Raw genomic sequence first — 16,564 nt, forward strand, 5'->3', positions numbered from 1 at the left:
ATTGTTTACCATGTTATTTGAACAGATTGCAAATGATAATGATGGTAAAAGCTAACTTTAAAAAGTATAAAAGGACACTGTAGCTCTTTGTGACATCTATAACAGCTAGTTCACCTATTGTAAATGACTAGCTGGTGCCATCTTGCCAGGTAACCCTACGAGGTTCTAGAGTATGAAACATTAATTGGCCAACAGGTGGCACAATAGCCTAAATAAAATGTTTTTTCTATAAACAAACATCCGTTTCCTAAACAAAACTCAACACTACAGTTTGATACACAATTCTTAAACAATTTATTTTATGTAAACTACAGTTAACACATATTTTCTAAGTTAATACCATTCAAATACCACCTTAAACCGGGCTGTAAAATATTTCAAAACCAAGGCAACATTTGGTATTAACCTTTTCACACGGAACAACAAACAGGTGTGATCGTTCTACAACGTACGCTCAAACCGGTGTGATTAGAGCGCTTATTTAGAACGTCCAGTTTCGATTGACGCAACAGTCAGCATTTAACACTGTTTAGGGATGTGTCGGCAGTCAATCACATAACCTCTGACTCCCACTCTGAGCCATTCAGTGTTGTTGTTTATGTAGTTAGTAGGCTAAGCTGTAGCATTAGCAATCTCCTTCACAAATGATTTTTTATCAATTCTGACAGTGAGTCTGAAAGTCAGGAATCAGATTCTGACAGTGACAGTGAGGAGCTGCCCCCCAACCTTGTAGCCATTGAGAACCCTGAATCTGAGGACCCCTTGTCCACTGACGAAGTCCCAGGTCCCTTTGAAGATGCTGGTAGTGATGGAGGCAGACCAGTGGATGAAGTACAGGAGGTCTTTGGTAAGTGAATGCAATTTCACCCCTCCCTGCCCTGCTGTTTGCTTTGAGTCCCAGTCTGAAGTGCAAAGCCCCTTGCCATTTCCCTCTGAGGAAGAGTGTTTCAAGCTGTTTCTGACAGAGAAGCTGGTGGGAGACATAGTAGAGGAGACCAATCGCTATGCCTTGGAGCTACAGGAGAAGAGAGAGCCAGGAGTGGCTGGGACAACCACAATTAGTGAAATGTATACCTTCCTGGTGACAGTCCTTCTCATGGGAATAGTAAAGAAGAACTCCCTAAGAGAATACTGGAGCACAGATCCTGTTTGCAACTCCCTTCTTTGCCACCATCTTTTCCAAAGACCACTTCCTAGTTCTGCTGCGATGCCTGCATTTCAATCAACAATGCTACTGCCAACCTAAATGACCCGTCACACAAAATAAGAAAAGTCCCTGATGTTATGGAAGGGTAAGCTGGTCCATGTATTTCCTCCAAAAGGCACACGTTTGGGGTCAAGTTCTTTGTCATGTGCGACGTGAAGACAGGATTTGTCCAGGATATTATAGTCTATACAGGGTCCACCACTGACATCCAACCATTATGAGGGGCCTGGGGTGTCCGGGTCCCTGGTGATGACCATGCTGGCTCCTCATCTCAGCAAGGGACACACTTTGTATGTAAGACAGTTGGTACAGCAGTCTCACACTCTTCCAGCATCTGCTCTCCAACAGCACAGGGGCCTGTGGCACAGTCAGGTCGAACAGGAAGGGGATGCCGGCATTCGGATGCAGCAGAGGGGTGGCTGGAGTTCCAGGAGAACGGTCAACAGCTGGCAGTAAAGTGGCATGACAAACGAGACGTCCGTGTCCTCTCCACTGTCCATAAAGCAACCATGTTGGCCAACCATCTCACCTGACGGGAGAGAGAAACATCAAACCAGACTGTGTGCTTGACTATAACCTCAAAATGGGGGCAGTGGATAAAACGGACATGATAAACAGCTTTGTGGAATGCGCTCGGAAAACTACCAAGAAGATCATTTTCCATCTGATCGACACTGCTGCCCTCGATGGCCACATAGTTCATCGCCAACTAACAGGTGAGATGATTACTGAACAAGGTCATTTATAAAAAATGTACGTACAGTTCACACACAGTTCCATTTTGCAATTATAGTGTCAATATCTCACCCACCTATCCACTGCCTCATCCTCCCTCTCCCCCACAGGTAGAGTAAGTTACCTTCCAAGTACAGCGAGAACTCATGAGAGAGCTGCTAGAGGAGCACCACACCTCTCGGCACCCATCCACTGGGGGTCGCCCTGCTCCGGACAATCCCCTACGCCTCACTGCACTGTATTTCCCTGCAAACTGCTGCTCAAGGTAGTCACACACGGAGGCACTGCAAAGTCTGCCTGGCTGCCACCATTAGAAGGAAGCAGAGGAGGTTGCCAAAGTATATGTGTTGAGCTTGTGACACACCTCTATGTGTTTCACCATGCTTTGGGGAGTATCATATGGTTAAGCTGTCACACCCTGATCTGTTTCACCTGTCCTTGTGCTTGTCTCCAAACCCCTCCTGGTGTCGCTTATTATCCCTGGTGTATTTATCCCTGTGTTTCCTGTCTCTCTGTGCCAGTTCGTCTTGTTTTCCAAGTCAACCAGTGTTTTTCCTTGCTCCTATTTTCCCCAGTCTCTGCTTTTTCCTAGCCCTCCTGGTTTTGACCCTTGCCTGTCCTGATGCCGAACCCCCCTGCCTGACCACTCTCCCTGTCCTGACCTCGAACCTGCCTATCCCCTGGTACTGTTTGGACTCTAACCTGGTTATGAACTCTCGACTATCCCCGACCTGCCTACCCCTTTTGTAATAATAAATATCGGAGCTCAACCATCTGGCTCCCGTGTCTGCATTTGGGTCTTGCCTTGTACCCTTATAAAGCATTATTGAGCACATCTACAGCAATTACCGACTGACTTGACAGGTGTCTTGAACGGTAATCTGCCATGATACTATGCTTAGAGGTGGCGGGGTGGAAATGCAGTTGTTGTTCAATCACTGCATGAATATGAATTATTGATTATGCATATTCATAAGTTTGCCAGTCCATTAGTAAAACTTGTTGTTCACCAATAGTTTAATAAAATAGATGACTATTACATATTGTCCTATGTGTTTTCTTGCTGTGTTTTCATCCAGTACAACTGTTAAGGAGTGTAGGTTAGCATACAAAAGCTGTCCTCATTCTTCAGCTCCAAAGATGTCCAGCTCCAGTTATGATGATATTGGCAAATAATGTTTGCGGTTTCTGAAAGTACAGAATAGAGGAATTATTCATTGGAATACAATTTCAGGATATAGCAATAAAACAATATTTTAAAGAGGTAACATAACAACACTGCCATAAAAATAATGTATTGCATTGACAAAATCACAAATGAGTTATAACAGTAAGAAACAGTAACTGTTGAGCTCCACAAGGGGGCAGAACAGAGCTATGCTAAACAGGCCAAATGAAAACAAGCCATGGTCATAAGGCCAGGGTCGCTTCAAAAGACAACACAACTAATATTTCCCTGCCGCAATTAGCATTGTTTTACAGAGCTAATAGAAGAATGTAGCTACATAACCACGACTGAGTATAACACCGTAAATGTTACGAAGTTAGTAATGTTACCTTGCGTGTCCGCGGTTACAAGGAATACACACAAATATATTATGCTCAACACATACAGTGAGCAACAGTAGAAATGACATACAGAAACTATTATAACGTAATAAGGCATTTACTTTGATAGAAACGCACACATCTCCAAAGTTATTATCATGCAGTAATGAAAACAATGAAGGCGAATCGGGCACCAGCCGGAAAATGTGAAAAAAATTATGCAGGTTCTGATCTGACTGGAGATACGCAAATGTCTGCATACTTGACCTGCGTAAACAATGGCGAAGTGCTTGGCGAAGTTTTTCAGGCTCAGTAATGCCCCCCCAAAATGTATTGTCCACAAAAATGTAATGGCCTACTTTTATGTGAATTAATGAGGAGGCGGAACACACCTCAATTCAAACTGTTGTTAGAAAATATGAAATTGACAATATGAAACAGCCTATAAATAAAAAGCAGGCAGAGTGCCTTAGTTTGAGGGCAGCACGGATTAACTGTCCTGTTGAGTGACAATCGCATGTTGGAATAGTGAGCGCATTTTGACATCACGTATAGAAAAAACTCACGCTAGGACGACCCTTAGAGATATTTGGAACTCATATGTGAAAAGGTTAAGAGCACACCTATCTTTTTCAGCCATCATTTTGAGGAAGACATCGAAGATTTTATCAGCAACACAGATCACACACATCGAACCTAATGATACATTGAATCAGAAACAGAAAAGAACCTGGTCATCTACCTCACGAGGAGCAAAAAAGTATATACAATCAAGATAAAACATTATAACACAGATAACAGTGTAGCTGTTTAGACCCCTTGCTTTGTTCAATCTTTAAAAACGACATGCCACTGACTTTGAGTAAAAGGTAAAGAGTTTCTATATGTACGCGGTTGACTCAACACTATACACGTCAACTACTACAGCGACTGAAATGACTGCAACGCTCAACAAAGCGCTGCAGTTAGTTTCAGAGTGGGTGGCAAGGAATAAATTTGACCTAAATATTTCTAAAACAAAAAGCATTATATTTGGAACAAAACGCTCACTAAATCTTAAATGTCAACTAAAACTTGTAATAAATAACGTGAAAAATGTAGCAAATTGGGATGATTAAACTGCTTGGAGTAACACTAGATTGTAAACTGTCATGGTCAAAACATATTGATGCAGTAGTAGCTAAGATGGGGAGAAGTCTGTTTATAATAAAGTGATTCTCTGCCTTCTTAACAACACTATCAACAAGGCAGGTCCTACTGGCCCTGGTTTTGTCGCACCTTGACTACTGCTCAGTCCCATGGTCAGGTGCCACAAAAAAAAGGACTTTCAATTGGTTCAGAACAGGGCAGCACGTCTGGCCCATGGATGTACACAGAGATCTAATATTAATAATATGCATGTCAATCTCTCCTGGCTGAAAGTGGTGGAGAGATTGACTTCATCACTACTTTTATTCATGAGAGGTATTAATATCTTGAATGCTCCAAGCTGTCTGTCTAAACTACTGGCACACAGCTCAGACACCCATGCATACCCCACAAGACATGCCACAAGAGGTCTCTTCACAGTCCCCAAGTCCAGAACAGACTATGGGAAACACACAGTACTACATAGATCCCTTGACTACATGGAACTCTATTCCACATCAAGTAACTGATGCAAGCAGTAAAATTAGATTGAAAAAAAAACAGATAAAAAAACACCTTATGGAACAGAGGGGACTGTGAAGCAACACAAACATTGGCACAGACACATGCATACACAACACACACACGCACACACACACACACACACACACACACACACACACACACACACACACACACACACACACACACACACACACACACACACACACACACACACACACACACACACACACACTACATTCACATGGATTTAATCATGTAGATATGTGGTAGTGGTGGAGTAGGGGCCTAAAGGCACACAGGGTGTGTTGTGTGTTGTGAAATCTGTGAATGTATTGTAATGTTTTAAAATGGTATAAAATGCCTTAATTTTGCTGGACCCCAGGAAGAGTAGATCCATAATAGATGGAGTAATAATAATAGATGGAGTAGCTGGGATCCATAATAGTAAATTACACCCACCCGATTTGTCCTTCTGGATGGCTTTGTCCTCAAAGTACTGGAACATCACCTCATGTACTCTAGCCAGTAAACAGACAGTAGGTACGTTGACATGGCGCAGTCTAGTTTGTTGATCAGAGCAGATCCTTCAGGGGAGGGGTCTAACAAGTTGATGATGGTGGATTGTAGGTCACTAAGCTCGGCCTTGGTGATAGACAGGTAGTTATACTCACAGAAAGGAGACAGGTAAAGTTAAGACTTCGAAAGGGACAAGTAGAGTTCCAATAAACATACAGGTGCCATCATTTAGGGTAGGTGACTTGACCACCTGACTGTGCTGGTCTTTGTGTGTGTGTCTGTGTGCGTGTCTGGCAGAGTTGTACTCGGAGTGGAGCGGTTCACCGCTGGGGAAGATCAGGAGAGGAGACTTGGTGGCGATCTCACACACTCCCTCATACCACTCCTCTGGCCACAGACCCAAGCCCTCCACAGCAAAGGCCATGACAACAACGGAGATGCAAACTAGTAACCTTTCGGCGAAATTAGTCATTTTGAATCCAAAATAGGTGACCTACATGATTCGTATAGATCCGATGAGAAGTTTGGAGCAATACTGGCTGTATCCAAGGGTCAGCCAATCATTCTCATAACAACAGAATGCATCACGCGACTGAAGAGAGAAGAGACAGGTGATGAAGTGTACTTCATAAGCTGTAATCGAAAAACAACTAGCATTTGGAAAGTTTGAGGTGAGGGAGAAAGTGTGGTGGAACAAGTATTGTTAGCATTGTTAAGCATTGTAATGAAACAGCAGGGAGCAGGTCTCGAGTCCGAGGTCCGGCGCGCTATCGACTGTGCAGTATCTTGCTAGCTGGATCGAATTCTCCGTTAGCTAGCCAGAGAAATGTTGAGCAACATTAGCCAACTTAACTGATCAAATAATTAAGTTTATGGTGTGAAAATTTGCTGGTTAATAAATGCAGATTTCTAACGTTAGCTAGCTAAGGTTACAACATCAGATGAGCTAACGTTAGTAACCTAACCAATTCGCTATAGTATTAACTGGTTTCTGACTCCTTGCCATTCCTCAAGTTATAACGTGTTAGTTGCTTACTGGACCCTGGCAATCTGTGTGAAATGTTAACTAGTTAACTAGCTAATGAACCAACTACTATCTGTGAACTACTACACTATGTGGTTAATTTTCAGAATGAGAGAATGAGGTGAAAATTAGACTTTGCTTATTTAAACAAGTGGATTCAGGGATCAAGTGTAGCTGGAGCTGGGCCTGGCTTAAGCTGGATGCAACTATAGAGGTGAAAGGAACCCCACACACTTTCCATCTTTCTCACTTTTTCAATACAGTGGATGAAAAGGGGTATGCCAGGTGTACTCTCTGCCTGAAAGAGATCAATTATGCCAACAAAGGGTATCATGCTCTGCTGGCACTATGTAGAACAGATGTCCACAGGCAGAAAGTGTACAAAGTAATCATGTGCAGTGTAGCCCGAAGATATTGCTTTTGTTGTATTGGAACTTAATACTCGTGTGTGAGTGAGGGGGGATTATTTAATGTTTTACTCAGTGAATGTTATTTTTGCACACATGTAGCCTTGTGCACTTGATCGATGTCTACTATATTGGGCCACTATAATAGAGCAAAAATATTTTTTGCATGTTTCAGTCACCTTTTTGGGGCCTCAACAGTTTGCATCCCTGCAACAGAGTACAGCCAAAAGTCCCTGAAGAGCTTCTGAAGGAGTGGATTAGCCTCAATGATTGGCAGCAGCCGTCTGGTCAGCAGTAAAGGAAAGGGAGATGGATAGAGATATATATATATATATATTTAAACAAAGGGGAGACAGGCTGGGAGCGTTACCGCTAGCCCACAGGCTTTGCACAGGTATAGATGGATGACAGAGGGAGAGACAGAGATTGAATGTCACTGAGGTGAACTCAGTGGTCCACAGTGCCATTTTTCCAATGAAGGCCAGTGAATCTGGATTGCAATGGCATTGTAAAATCTAGAGTAACAATGTATGGGCATATCATGAACATGTCAAACTTTTTTTCTTCACAAAATAGCACATTTTTACTGTATTAATGATTAAACATATAAAACTGTGTAATCTCCAATAATTGCCGTCAACGTATCAATTAAAGTTACCAGTTAAATGGACAAAATTTGGACAAAAAATACAGATACGGTATTAAGTGATCAAGTGACTGGGGCAGAGTTAAAGATTTCAGACGGATCCAGCACTTTGTACACTTTGTTGTTTGATCTGAGCTATTTGTTCAGGGTAAGAGGACATCAAAGTTCAGTTTGGGCTTTCTGCTCTTTCTTCACAGTGTTGCAAACAGACCAAACAGACCAGTTCCCGCCATCACAGAGAAAGCACAGGTAAGCCATTTTAGAGTACTTGACTGACTGCCGTCAAATACGTGAATCCTAACAAGATAAAGACTATCACTGTCGCGTTCGTACATAACTCTTATTTATTAACTGGAAAGTTCCTCTGAAATGAAGCAGAAATGTTTGCGAGTTTTGAACAACTGCTGAATACTTTTTTGGATGTTCTTTAGTGTGTATGCCTTCAACCAAAAGAAGGCTAAGCAGGTTGCTATTGATATTGATCATGGTTCTTGATAAATACCTTAGGTCAGTGTTTCTCAAATGGTGGGTCGTGACTCATGCCTTTGCTGAAGACTTAGACTAGAAACACTGGTTTTAGGTTATTTTGAGTCACAATAGAAAAGTTTGATCAATCTCCTCGAGCTCTGTCTGTCGTGATGTTAACGGTGGTTTGTTCTAGATGAATAAATGCCTTCTATATCTGTCTGCTGTGTCCGTGTCAGGATGTGGGTTGTCACGGTCATCGCTGTGTCCTGTGTCCTTGTCGGCCCCTCTCTCGCCGGGGTCAAGGACCTGGCCTCTCACTTCAGCTTCTATGACCAGAGTTCAACCCCAAACACTGAGCCGGACCCACGAGGCCTCGGCCAGGGTGGAGCTCTGGACATGGAGAACATTCCTCTGGAGTTCCACAAAGAGAACACTGTGACCAATGATCTGCCCCTGGAAGGCTTTGAGGACGAAGACTACATCGACTTTGACAAAATCCTGGCTGAGGGAGGGGACGACTACAGGTGGGTGATACACATTTACTAATCCTGTAATGGGATTTAAGCACTGGGACGCTCCATAGACACAAAATCCATTGGTTGCAGTGTTTGGAGCATGGTGCATGCTTGTGGGTTTGATTGACTGTGTAAATCATTTTGGATTAAACACTTCTGCTAAATGACCATATTTTCATAATATTTATATTATTACAGTGAGGGGGATGAGATTGATGAGATCGCAACTCCCGCTCCGTATATCGACATCTTCGCTGAGCCCTCAGATCCAAAGACGCGGCGCGCCCGACTCCTGAGCCTATTTCACGACCGCTCACGCCTCCAACGAATCAACGTGGTTAACGCCCACTTTGGCTTCAACCTCTACCGCAGCCTTCGGAACAACGTCAACCAGACCCACAACATTCTGCTGGCGCCCGCCGGAATCTCCATCGCCATGGGCATGATGTCACTGGGAGCGGGGCCTGGAACACATTCTCAGCTCTACCGGGTGCTGGGATTCGCCAATTTCGTCAACGCCAGCAATCACTACGACAACGCCACGGTGCACAAGCTGTTCCGGAAGCTCACACACAGACTCTTCCGACGCAATTTCGGGTACACGCTGCGATCCGTTAATGACCTGTACGTGAAAAAGGAGGTGGCGGTGGAACCGAGTTTCCGGGCTGACACCAAGGCATACTACTTTGCAGAGCCCCAATCGGTGGACTTCAGGGACAAGGCATTTCTGGTCAAGGCTAACCGGCGCATCTCAAAGCTGACCAAAGGACTGATCAGAGAACCACTAAAAAATGTGGACCCCAATATGGTGCTGATGCTACTCAACTACCTCTACTTTAAAGGTAAAGACAACATCAGAGCAATAAGCCTCAACTATGCCATTTCAATGGACCAAGCACCAAGTATCTGTCTGTCTCTGATTATATTTTGTCAACATTAAGTCAAATCTTTTAAAGTGATATATTATGGTCTATATTACATTTCCATTAGGCCTAGATTTTAACAACAAACTTAAAATCCTCTCTTTGTAAGAAAATTGTAGAAACATTTTATTGACACAAGCCAAACAATATCTCACCCACACAAACAACAAATCCCCACCCACACAAACAGGTACGTGGGAGCAGAAATTCCCAAAGGAGATGACTCACTACCGGAACTTCCGTGTGAATGAGAAGATAAACGTTCGAGTGCCAATGATGCAGAACAAAGGGAACTACCTGGCGGCTGCAGACCACGAACTGCAGTGTGACATCCTACAGGTGGGTGGTAGACATTTAGTTCAGGGAAGTGAGCTATATCTAAAAAAAGACGATTCAGTGCAGTGCAATATAGGCCTACAGTACAGGGCTGGCACAATTACCGTATAAATGTGTAACCGACGGTTATGGATGAAGACCGTCTCAAAAAACATTGTCATTTCATTAATGTCATGATTATTCTAGCTCCCCTATGTGGGGAACATCAGCATGCTCATCGCCCTGCCCAGGAAGTTCTCCGGCATGAGGAAACTGGAGCAAGAGATCTCCCCCACAGTGGTCAACAAATGGCTCAGCAACATGACCAACAGGTGAGAACATATGACCACACCTGGTCACATCTGACCAATAGGTAAGAACTGACTGACAGGCATACACGATAAAAGAGAACAGCACACATGACCATACAAGACAACAGGTGGCCAATCCAGACAAAACTTGACCAACATCTGAGCAGACATGGCTCAAGGTGAACAGACCTGGCCCAAGGTGAACAGACCTGGCCCAAGGTGAGCAGGAATAAGCACCGTAAAGGTATGAACAAAAGATGACCACTAGGTTAGAGTATAGGGCCAGAACGACCACATTATGGAAGCTATGGGATAAGAGACACAGTGCCTTCAGAAAGTATTCACACCCCTTCACTTTTTCCAGATTTTGTTGTGTTACAGCGTGAATTTAACATTTATTAAATCAAGATGTTTTCTGTCCTACACAAAATACCCCATAATTTCAAAGTAGAATTATGTTTTTTAAATTTTTACAAATGTCTAAAAAGTGAAAAGCTCAAATGTCAATAAGTATTCAACCCCTTTATGGCAAGCCTAAATAAGTTAATGACTGAAAATGTGCTTAACAAGTAACATAAAACGTTTTTTGGACTCTGTACACAATAGTGTTTAAAATGATTTTTGAATGACTACCACATCTCTGTACCCCACACATAAAATGATCTCTAAGGTCCCTCAATCGAGCAGTGAATTTCAAACACAGATTAGTAGATTTAAAAAAACAGACATTGAATATCCCTTTGAGAATGGTGAAGTTATAAATTACACTTTGGATCATGTATCAATACAACCAGTCACTAGAAATATATTGGCGTTCCTCCTAACTCAGTTGCCGGAGAGGAAGGTGACAGCTCAGGGATTTTCACCATGAGGCCAATGTTGACTTTAAAACAGTTACAGAGCTGTGGCTGTGATAGGAGAAAACCAAGGATGGCTCAACAACATTATAGTTACTCCACAATACTAACCTAGTTAACAGAGTGAAAAGAATAAAGCCTGTACAGAATACAAATCTGAATACAAAGTGCTATGGGCAAATCCACTTACTGAGTAGCACTCTCCATTTTTTCAAGCATAGACATAATGGAGCTAAGCACAGGCAAAATCCTAGAGGAAAACCTAGTTCTGCGTGAAGATTAAAACATTTTTTTTAACATTTTTTTTTTTTAAAGGGTAAATGATTCTGTATTTAATTTCCAATACATTTCTATTAAAAAAAAATCCCTTTGTCATTATGGGGTATTGTGTGTAGACGGGTGAGATCATTATGGGGTATTGTGTGTAGATGGGTGAGATCATTATGGGGTATTGTGTGTAGATGGGTGAGATCATTATGGGGTATTGTGTGTAGATGGGTGAGATCATTATGGGGTATTGTGTGTAGATGGGTGAGATAATGTAGAGTAAGTCAAGGAATATTAATAATTTCTGAAACCAGTCTATGGGTCTAAAGAGTATATTCTGTATTGGTCTCTACCCAAGGACGCGTGAGGTGGTCTTCCCCAGGTTTAAGCTGGAGCAGAGTTATGACCTGATAGACAACCTTAAGGAGATGGGCCTCACAGACCTCTTTGAGGAGAGGGGTGACTTCACTGGGATGACTTCAGAGAAGATCGCAATTAACTGGGTAAACAAACCTCCAAGAGAGCAAACACCACAATCTTAACTTTCACTGCTCGATGCTAACACCAGCAATACACTGTCAAAACCAAATAACTTTTTATCTAAAAATGTTAGATAAGATAACCATTGGGTCATAACTCGATTCTCTCTCTTCTCTCCCCACCAGTTGAAGCACCAGGGGACGATCACGGTGAACGAGGAGGGGACGGAGGCTGCGGCCCTGACCCAGGTGGGCTTCATGCCCCTCTCCTCACAGATACGATTCGTTATAGACCGGCCATTCCTCTTCCTCATCTACGAGCACCGCACAGACTGCCTCGTCTTCATGGGCCGCGTGGTCGACCCCTCACAGAGCTAAACGCTTCGTAACTCTGTAGTTCATTCTATCTAGAAAAATGTACCTACTAACATTAATACTTTTTTTAGGATTGTATTAACAGTGGACTAATTAACAAAATATTTGTTTTTATTTTTATGAACTATCTTTTTAAATGTCCTTTTCAGCTAGCATTCACCCAAAGTAGGAAGGCGTTTCAAAAATATTGGCCTGGTAACCAATTCTGCTGATCCTACAATGGGACTACTAGCTGTCATGGCGAACTGTGTGAACTTGTGTCTGAGAGAGGTTAGTCAGGAGTGTTGATATTTGCTGTGTGTTAATGTTCCATCTCTCTATACATCTACAGTGGAAGTTGTTCGACTAGAAACACTAAGCTTTGGCAATTCAATAAAATGTTTTAAGGGAAAACATAGTCAATTTGACCATGACTTTCTTGTTTAGTTTTTTTTAAATGATTGATGTTTGGATTTTCTGAAAAGTGTTTAGCTACTGTGTATGTAAAGTTCTGTCTAGAATGTTAGATAAAATAATAAACAAAAGCATTTGAGACTGTTGAAAATGCTTTTGTGTTGTATGACAAACATTTAAAGGCTTTACAAGTTAAAATACAGGTGCAACATTTTTCTCTAGTACATTTTCAGCAATACAAAAAAATGACCTAATTCAAAATTGTCCGGTCTGCCTCAGTCGGTAGCAATGCCAGGATTGTTGGTTCGATTCCAGTAGCCACCCACATGTCAAATGTATGACTAAGTCGCTTTGGATAAAAATCATCGGCTAAAATGACATATATTATGTTAAAATAAAGAAAACATACAAATACAGTAAGCTTTCCGATAAAGGGTGAAAACAAACGCTCCAAGATAAAAACCCAGTTACATATTTAGCAAAGAGTAAATATTTGTCGGCTGAGTTAAACTCTAATTAGATGGAGCTCAGATCTTTTTGGGTTGGTATGTAATGGCACCATCAGATCCATCTCACACACACAAAATATTCTATATTATACATTCTTCAAAGTAGCCACCCTTTGCCTTGATGACAGCGTCAATGACAGCGTCAACCTCAACCAGCTTCACCTGGAATGCTTTTCCAATAGTCTTGAAGGAGTTCCCACATATGATGTGCACTTGTAGGCTGCTTTTCCTTCAGTCTGCCATCCAACTTATCCCAAACCATCAGGTAGCCACAGGTAGCCTAGTGGTTAGAGCGTTGTTCCAGTAAATGAAAGGTTGCAAGATTGAATCCCAAGCTGACAACGTAAAAATCTGTCGTCTGCCCCTGAACAAGGCAGTTAACCCACTGTTCCTAGACCGACATTGTAAATAAGAATTTGTTCTTAACTGATTTGCCTAGTTAAAGAAAGGTTTTTAAAAAATTGGGTTGAGGATAGGTGATTGTGGAGACCAGGTCATTAGATTTTTTTAACCTTTGATTAACTAGGCAAGCCAGTTAAGAACAAATTCTTATTTACAATGACAGCCTACCCCGGCCAACCCCTAACCCAGACAACGCCGGGCCAATTGTGCGGCGCCCTGTGGGACACCCAATCATGGTAGGTTGTGATACAGCCTGGAATCGAACCAGGGTCTGTAGTGACGCCTCTAGCACTGACATGCTGTGCCTTAGACCGCTGCGCCACTCGGGAACCAAAAATCTGAGGCTGCACTCCATCACTCTCTTTCTTGGTCAAATAGCCCTTACACAGTCTGGCACCTGTTGGGTCATTGTCCTGTTGAAAAACAAATGATAGTCCCACTAAGTGCAAACCAGATGGGATGGTGTTTTGCTGCAGAATGCTGTGGTAGCCATGCTGGTTAAGTGTGCCTTGAATTCTAAATAAATCACTGACATTGTCAATAGCAAAGCACCATCACACCTCCTCCTCCATGCTTCACGTTGGGAACCACACCTGCAGAGATCATCTGTTCACATACTCTGCGTCTCACACTGTGGTTGGAAACAAAAATCTCAAATTTGAACTCAACAAACCAAAGGGCAGATTTCCACCGGTCTAATGTCCATTGCTCGTGTGGTTTCTTTGCAGCAATTCGACCATGAAGGCCAGATTCACGCAGTTTCCTCTAGACAATTGATGTTGAGAGGTGTCTGTGACTTGAAGTCGGTGAAGCATTTGTTTGGGCTGCAATTTCTGAGGCTGGTGACTCTAATGAACTTATTCTCTGGGTCTTCCTTTCCTGTGACGGTCCTCATGAGAGCCAGTATCATCATAGTGCTTGATGGTTTTTCCGACTGTTCTTGAAGAAACTTTTTCAAAGTTATTAACATTTTCCGCATTGACTGACCATGATGACTTAAAGTAATGATGGACTGTCGGTTCTCTTTGCTTATTTGAGCAGTTCTTGCCATAATATGGACATGGTCTTTTACCAAATAGGGCTGTCTTCTGTATACCACCCCTACCTTGTCACAACACAACTGATTGACTCAAACGCATTAAGAAGGAAAGACATTCCACAAATTAACTTTTAACAAGGCACACCTGTTAATTAAAATGCATTCCATGTGACTACCTAATGAAGTTGGTTGAGAGAATACCAAGAGTATGGAAAGCTGTCATCAAGGCAAAGGGCTACTTTGAAGAATCTCAAATAAAAACTAAAAACTTTAACACTTTTTTTGGTTACTACATAATTCCATGTGTAATTTCATAGTGTTGATGTCTTCACTATTATTCTACAATGTAGAAAATTGTAAAAATAAAGAAAAACCCTTGAATGAGTAGGTGTCCAACCTTTTGACTGGTACTCTATATATGCATATATTTTCATTACCATTACTTAGAAATGTCCTTGTTTTTTAAAGAAAAGCTAACTCTTTGTCCATTAAAATAACATCAAATTGATCAGAAATACAGTGTAGACATTGTTAATGTTGAAAATGACTATTGGAGCTGGAAACAAAGGGCTGATTGTTTATCGAATATCTACATAGGCACATTATCAGCAGCATCACTCCTGTGTTCCAATGGCTCGTTGTGTTAGCTAATCCAAGTTTATCATTTTAAAAGGCTAAATGATCACTAGAAACCATTTTGCAATTATGTTGGCACAACTAAAAAAAATTGTCCTGATTAAAGAAGCAATAAAACTGGCCTTCTTTAGACTAGTTGAGTATCTGGAGCATCAGCATTTGTGGGTTCGATGACGACCTCAAAATGGCCCGAAACAAAGACCTTTCTTCTGAGACTCGTCAGTCTATTCTTGTTCTGAGAAATGAAGGCTGTTCCATGGGAGAAATTGCCAAGAAACTGAAGATCTTGTACAACGCTGTGTACTACTCCCTTAACAGAACAGTGCAAACTGTCTCTAACCAGAATAGAAAGAGGAGTGGGAGGCCCCGGTGCACAACTGAGCAAGAGGACAAGTGCATTAGACTGTCTAGTTTGAGAAACAGACACCTCACAAGTCCTCAACTGGTAGCTTTATTAAAAATAGTACCTGCAAAACACCAGTCTCAACGTCAATAGTGAAGAAGCGACTCCGGGATGCTGGTCTTCTAGGCAGAGTTCCTCTGTCCAGTATCTGTGTTCTTTTGCCCATCTTAATATTTAATTTTTATTGGCCAGTCTGAGAAATGGCTTTTTCTTTGCAACTCTGCCTAGAAGGCCAGGATCCCGGAGTCGCCTCTTCACTGTTGACATTGAGACAGGTGTTAAGGGGACTATTTAATGAAGCTGCCCGTATATACACTATACACAAAACATTAGGAACACCTGCTCTTTCCATGACATAGACTGACCAGGTGAATCCTATGATCCTTTATTGATTCAATCAGTGTAGATGAAGTGGAGGAGACCGGTTAAGGATCGGACCCATTTCTTCAATTTTCGCTGAAAATGACATACCCAAATCTAACTGCCTGTAGCTCAGACCTGAAGCAAGGATATGCATATTCTTGATACCATTTGAAAGGAAACAATTTGAACTTTGTTGAAATGTGAAATTAATGTAGGAGAATATAATATCATTAGATCTGGTAAAAGATAACAGAAAAAAACATATTTTTTTGTACTATCATCTTTGAAATGTAAGAGAAAAGAAATCAGTTTAAAAAATGAATTTCCTGCAATTCAACACATTTTGCAATTGGGCTGAAAGAAAATTAGCCGTTTTTAAATTATACACATTTTACCATGTTCTCATGCAATTTGAGTGAGGAAACATTATAACAAAATCAATTGGGAGGCCCCATGCCATGACATTTTTTTAATGTTAGATTTTCTGACAGTCTATTTTCATTGGTGATTGTTAGTTTTCAACGATGATTTTATTGAAAAATACAGTATATAGCTCCTTTATCTTTTCTACAT

The 16,564-nt window shown here is 41.8% G+C and overlaps 1 protein-coding gene and 1 long non-coding RNA gene across 7 annotated transcripts; one reads left to right on the plus strand and one right to left on the minus strand.

The window, feature by feature from the left end:
- Positions 1-270: 270 nt before the first annotated feature.
- On the minus strand, positions 271-4,464 carry LOC116357841 (uncharacterized). Its single transcript, XR_004205883.1, has 3 exons — positions 3,613-4,464; positions 2,983-3,130; positions 271-1,736 (listed from the first exon to the last, which is right to left on the minus strand). It is a non-coding gene; the product is annotated as an uncharacterized LOC116357841 (long non-coding RNA).
- Positions 4,465-5,743: 1,279 nt separating this feature from the next.
- serpind1 (serpin peptidase inhibitor, clade D (heparin cofactor), member 1) lies at positions 5,744-12,785 on the plus strand. Of its 6 annotated transcripts, XM_031807390.1 has the most exons (9): positions 5,791-5,827; positions 5,957-6,330; positions 7,934-7,985; positions 8,441-8,728; positions 8,918-9,561; positions 9,833-9,981; positions 10,165-10,289; positions 11,751-11,895; positions 12,058-12,785. In XM_031807390.1, the coding sequence occupies exons 4-9, from the start codon at positions 8,442-8,444 to the stop codon at positions 12,247-12,249; spliced, it is 1,542 nt and encodes a 513-aa protein (XP_031663250.1). In that variant the 5' UTR covers positions 5,791-5,827; positions 5,957-6,330; positions 7,934-7,985; position 8,441; the 3' UTR covers positions 12,250-12,785. The 6 variants fall into 6 exon arrangements, with proteins under 6 accessions (XP_020327903.1, XP_020327902.1, XP_031663250.1 ...); XM_020472314.2 differs by lacking the exon at positions 5,957-6,330 and having other exon boundaries at positions 5,744-5,892; XM_020472313.2 differs by having other exon boundaries at positions 5,774-6,330.
- The last annotated feature ends 3,779 nt before the right edge of the window (positions 12,786-16,564 follow it).

This window comes from Oncorhynchus kisutch, linkage group LG3 (assembly GCF_002021735.2).
Source record: "Oncorhynchus kisutch isolate 150728-3 linkage group LG3, Okis_V2, whole genome shotgun sequence".
NCBI lineage: Eukaryota > Metazoa > Chordata > Actinopteri > Salmoniformes > Salmonidae > Oncorhynchus > Oncorhynchus kisutch.

What these genes read in the sequence shown, in the direction of transcription:
- serpind1 (XM_020472314.2), top strand. Translation starts at nt 8,442, where the DNA reads ATGTGGGTTGTCACGGTCATCGCTGTGTCCTGTGTCCTTGTCGGCCCC. An exon ending in CTCAGCAACATGACCAACAG is followed by an intron (nt 10,290 to 11,750) that starts GTGAGAACATAT and finishes TCTCTACCCAAG; the next exon opens with GACGCGTGAGGTGGTCTTCC. An exon ending in AGAAGATCGCAATTAACTGG is followed by an intron (nt 11,896 to 12,057) that starts GTAAACAAACCT and finishes TCTCCCCACCAG; the next exon opens with TTGAAGCACCAGGGGACGAT.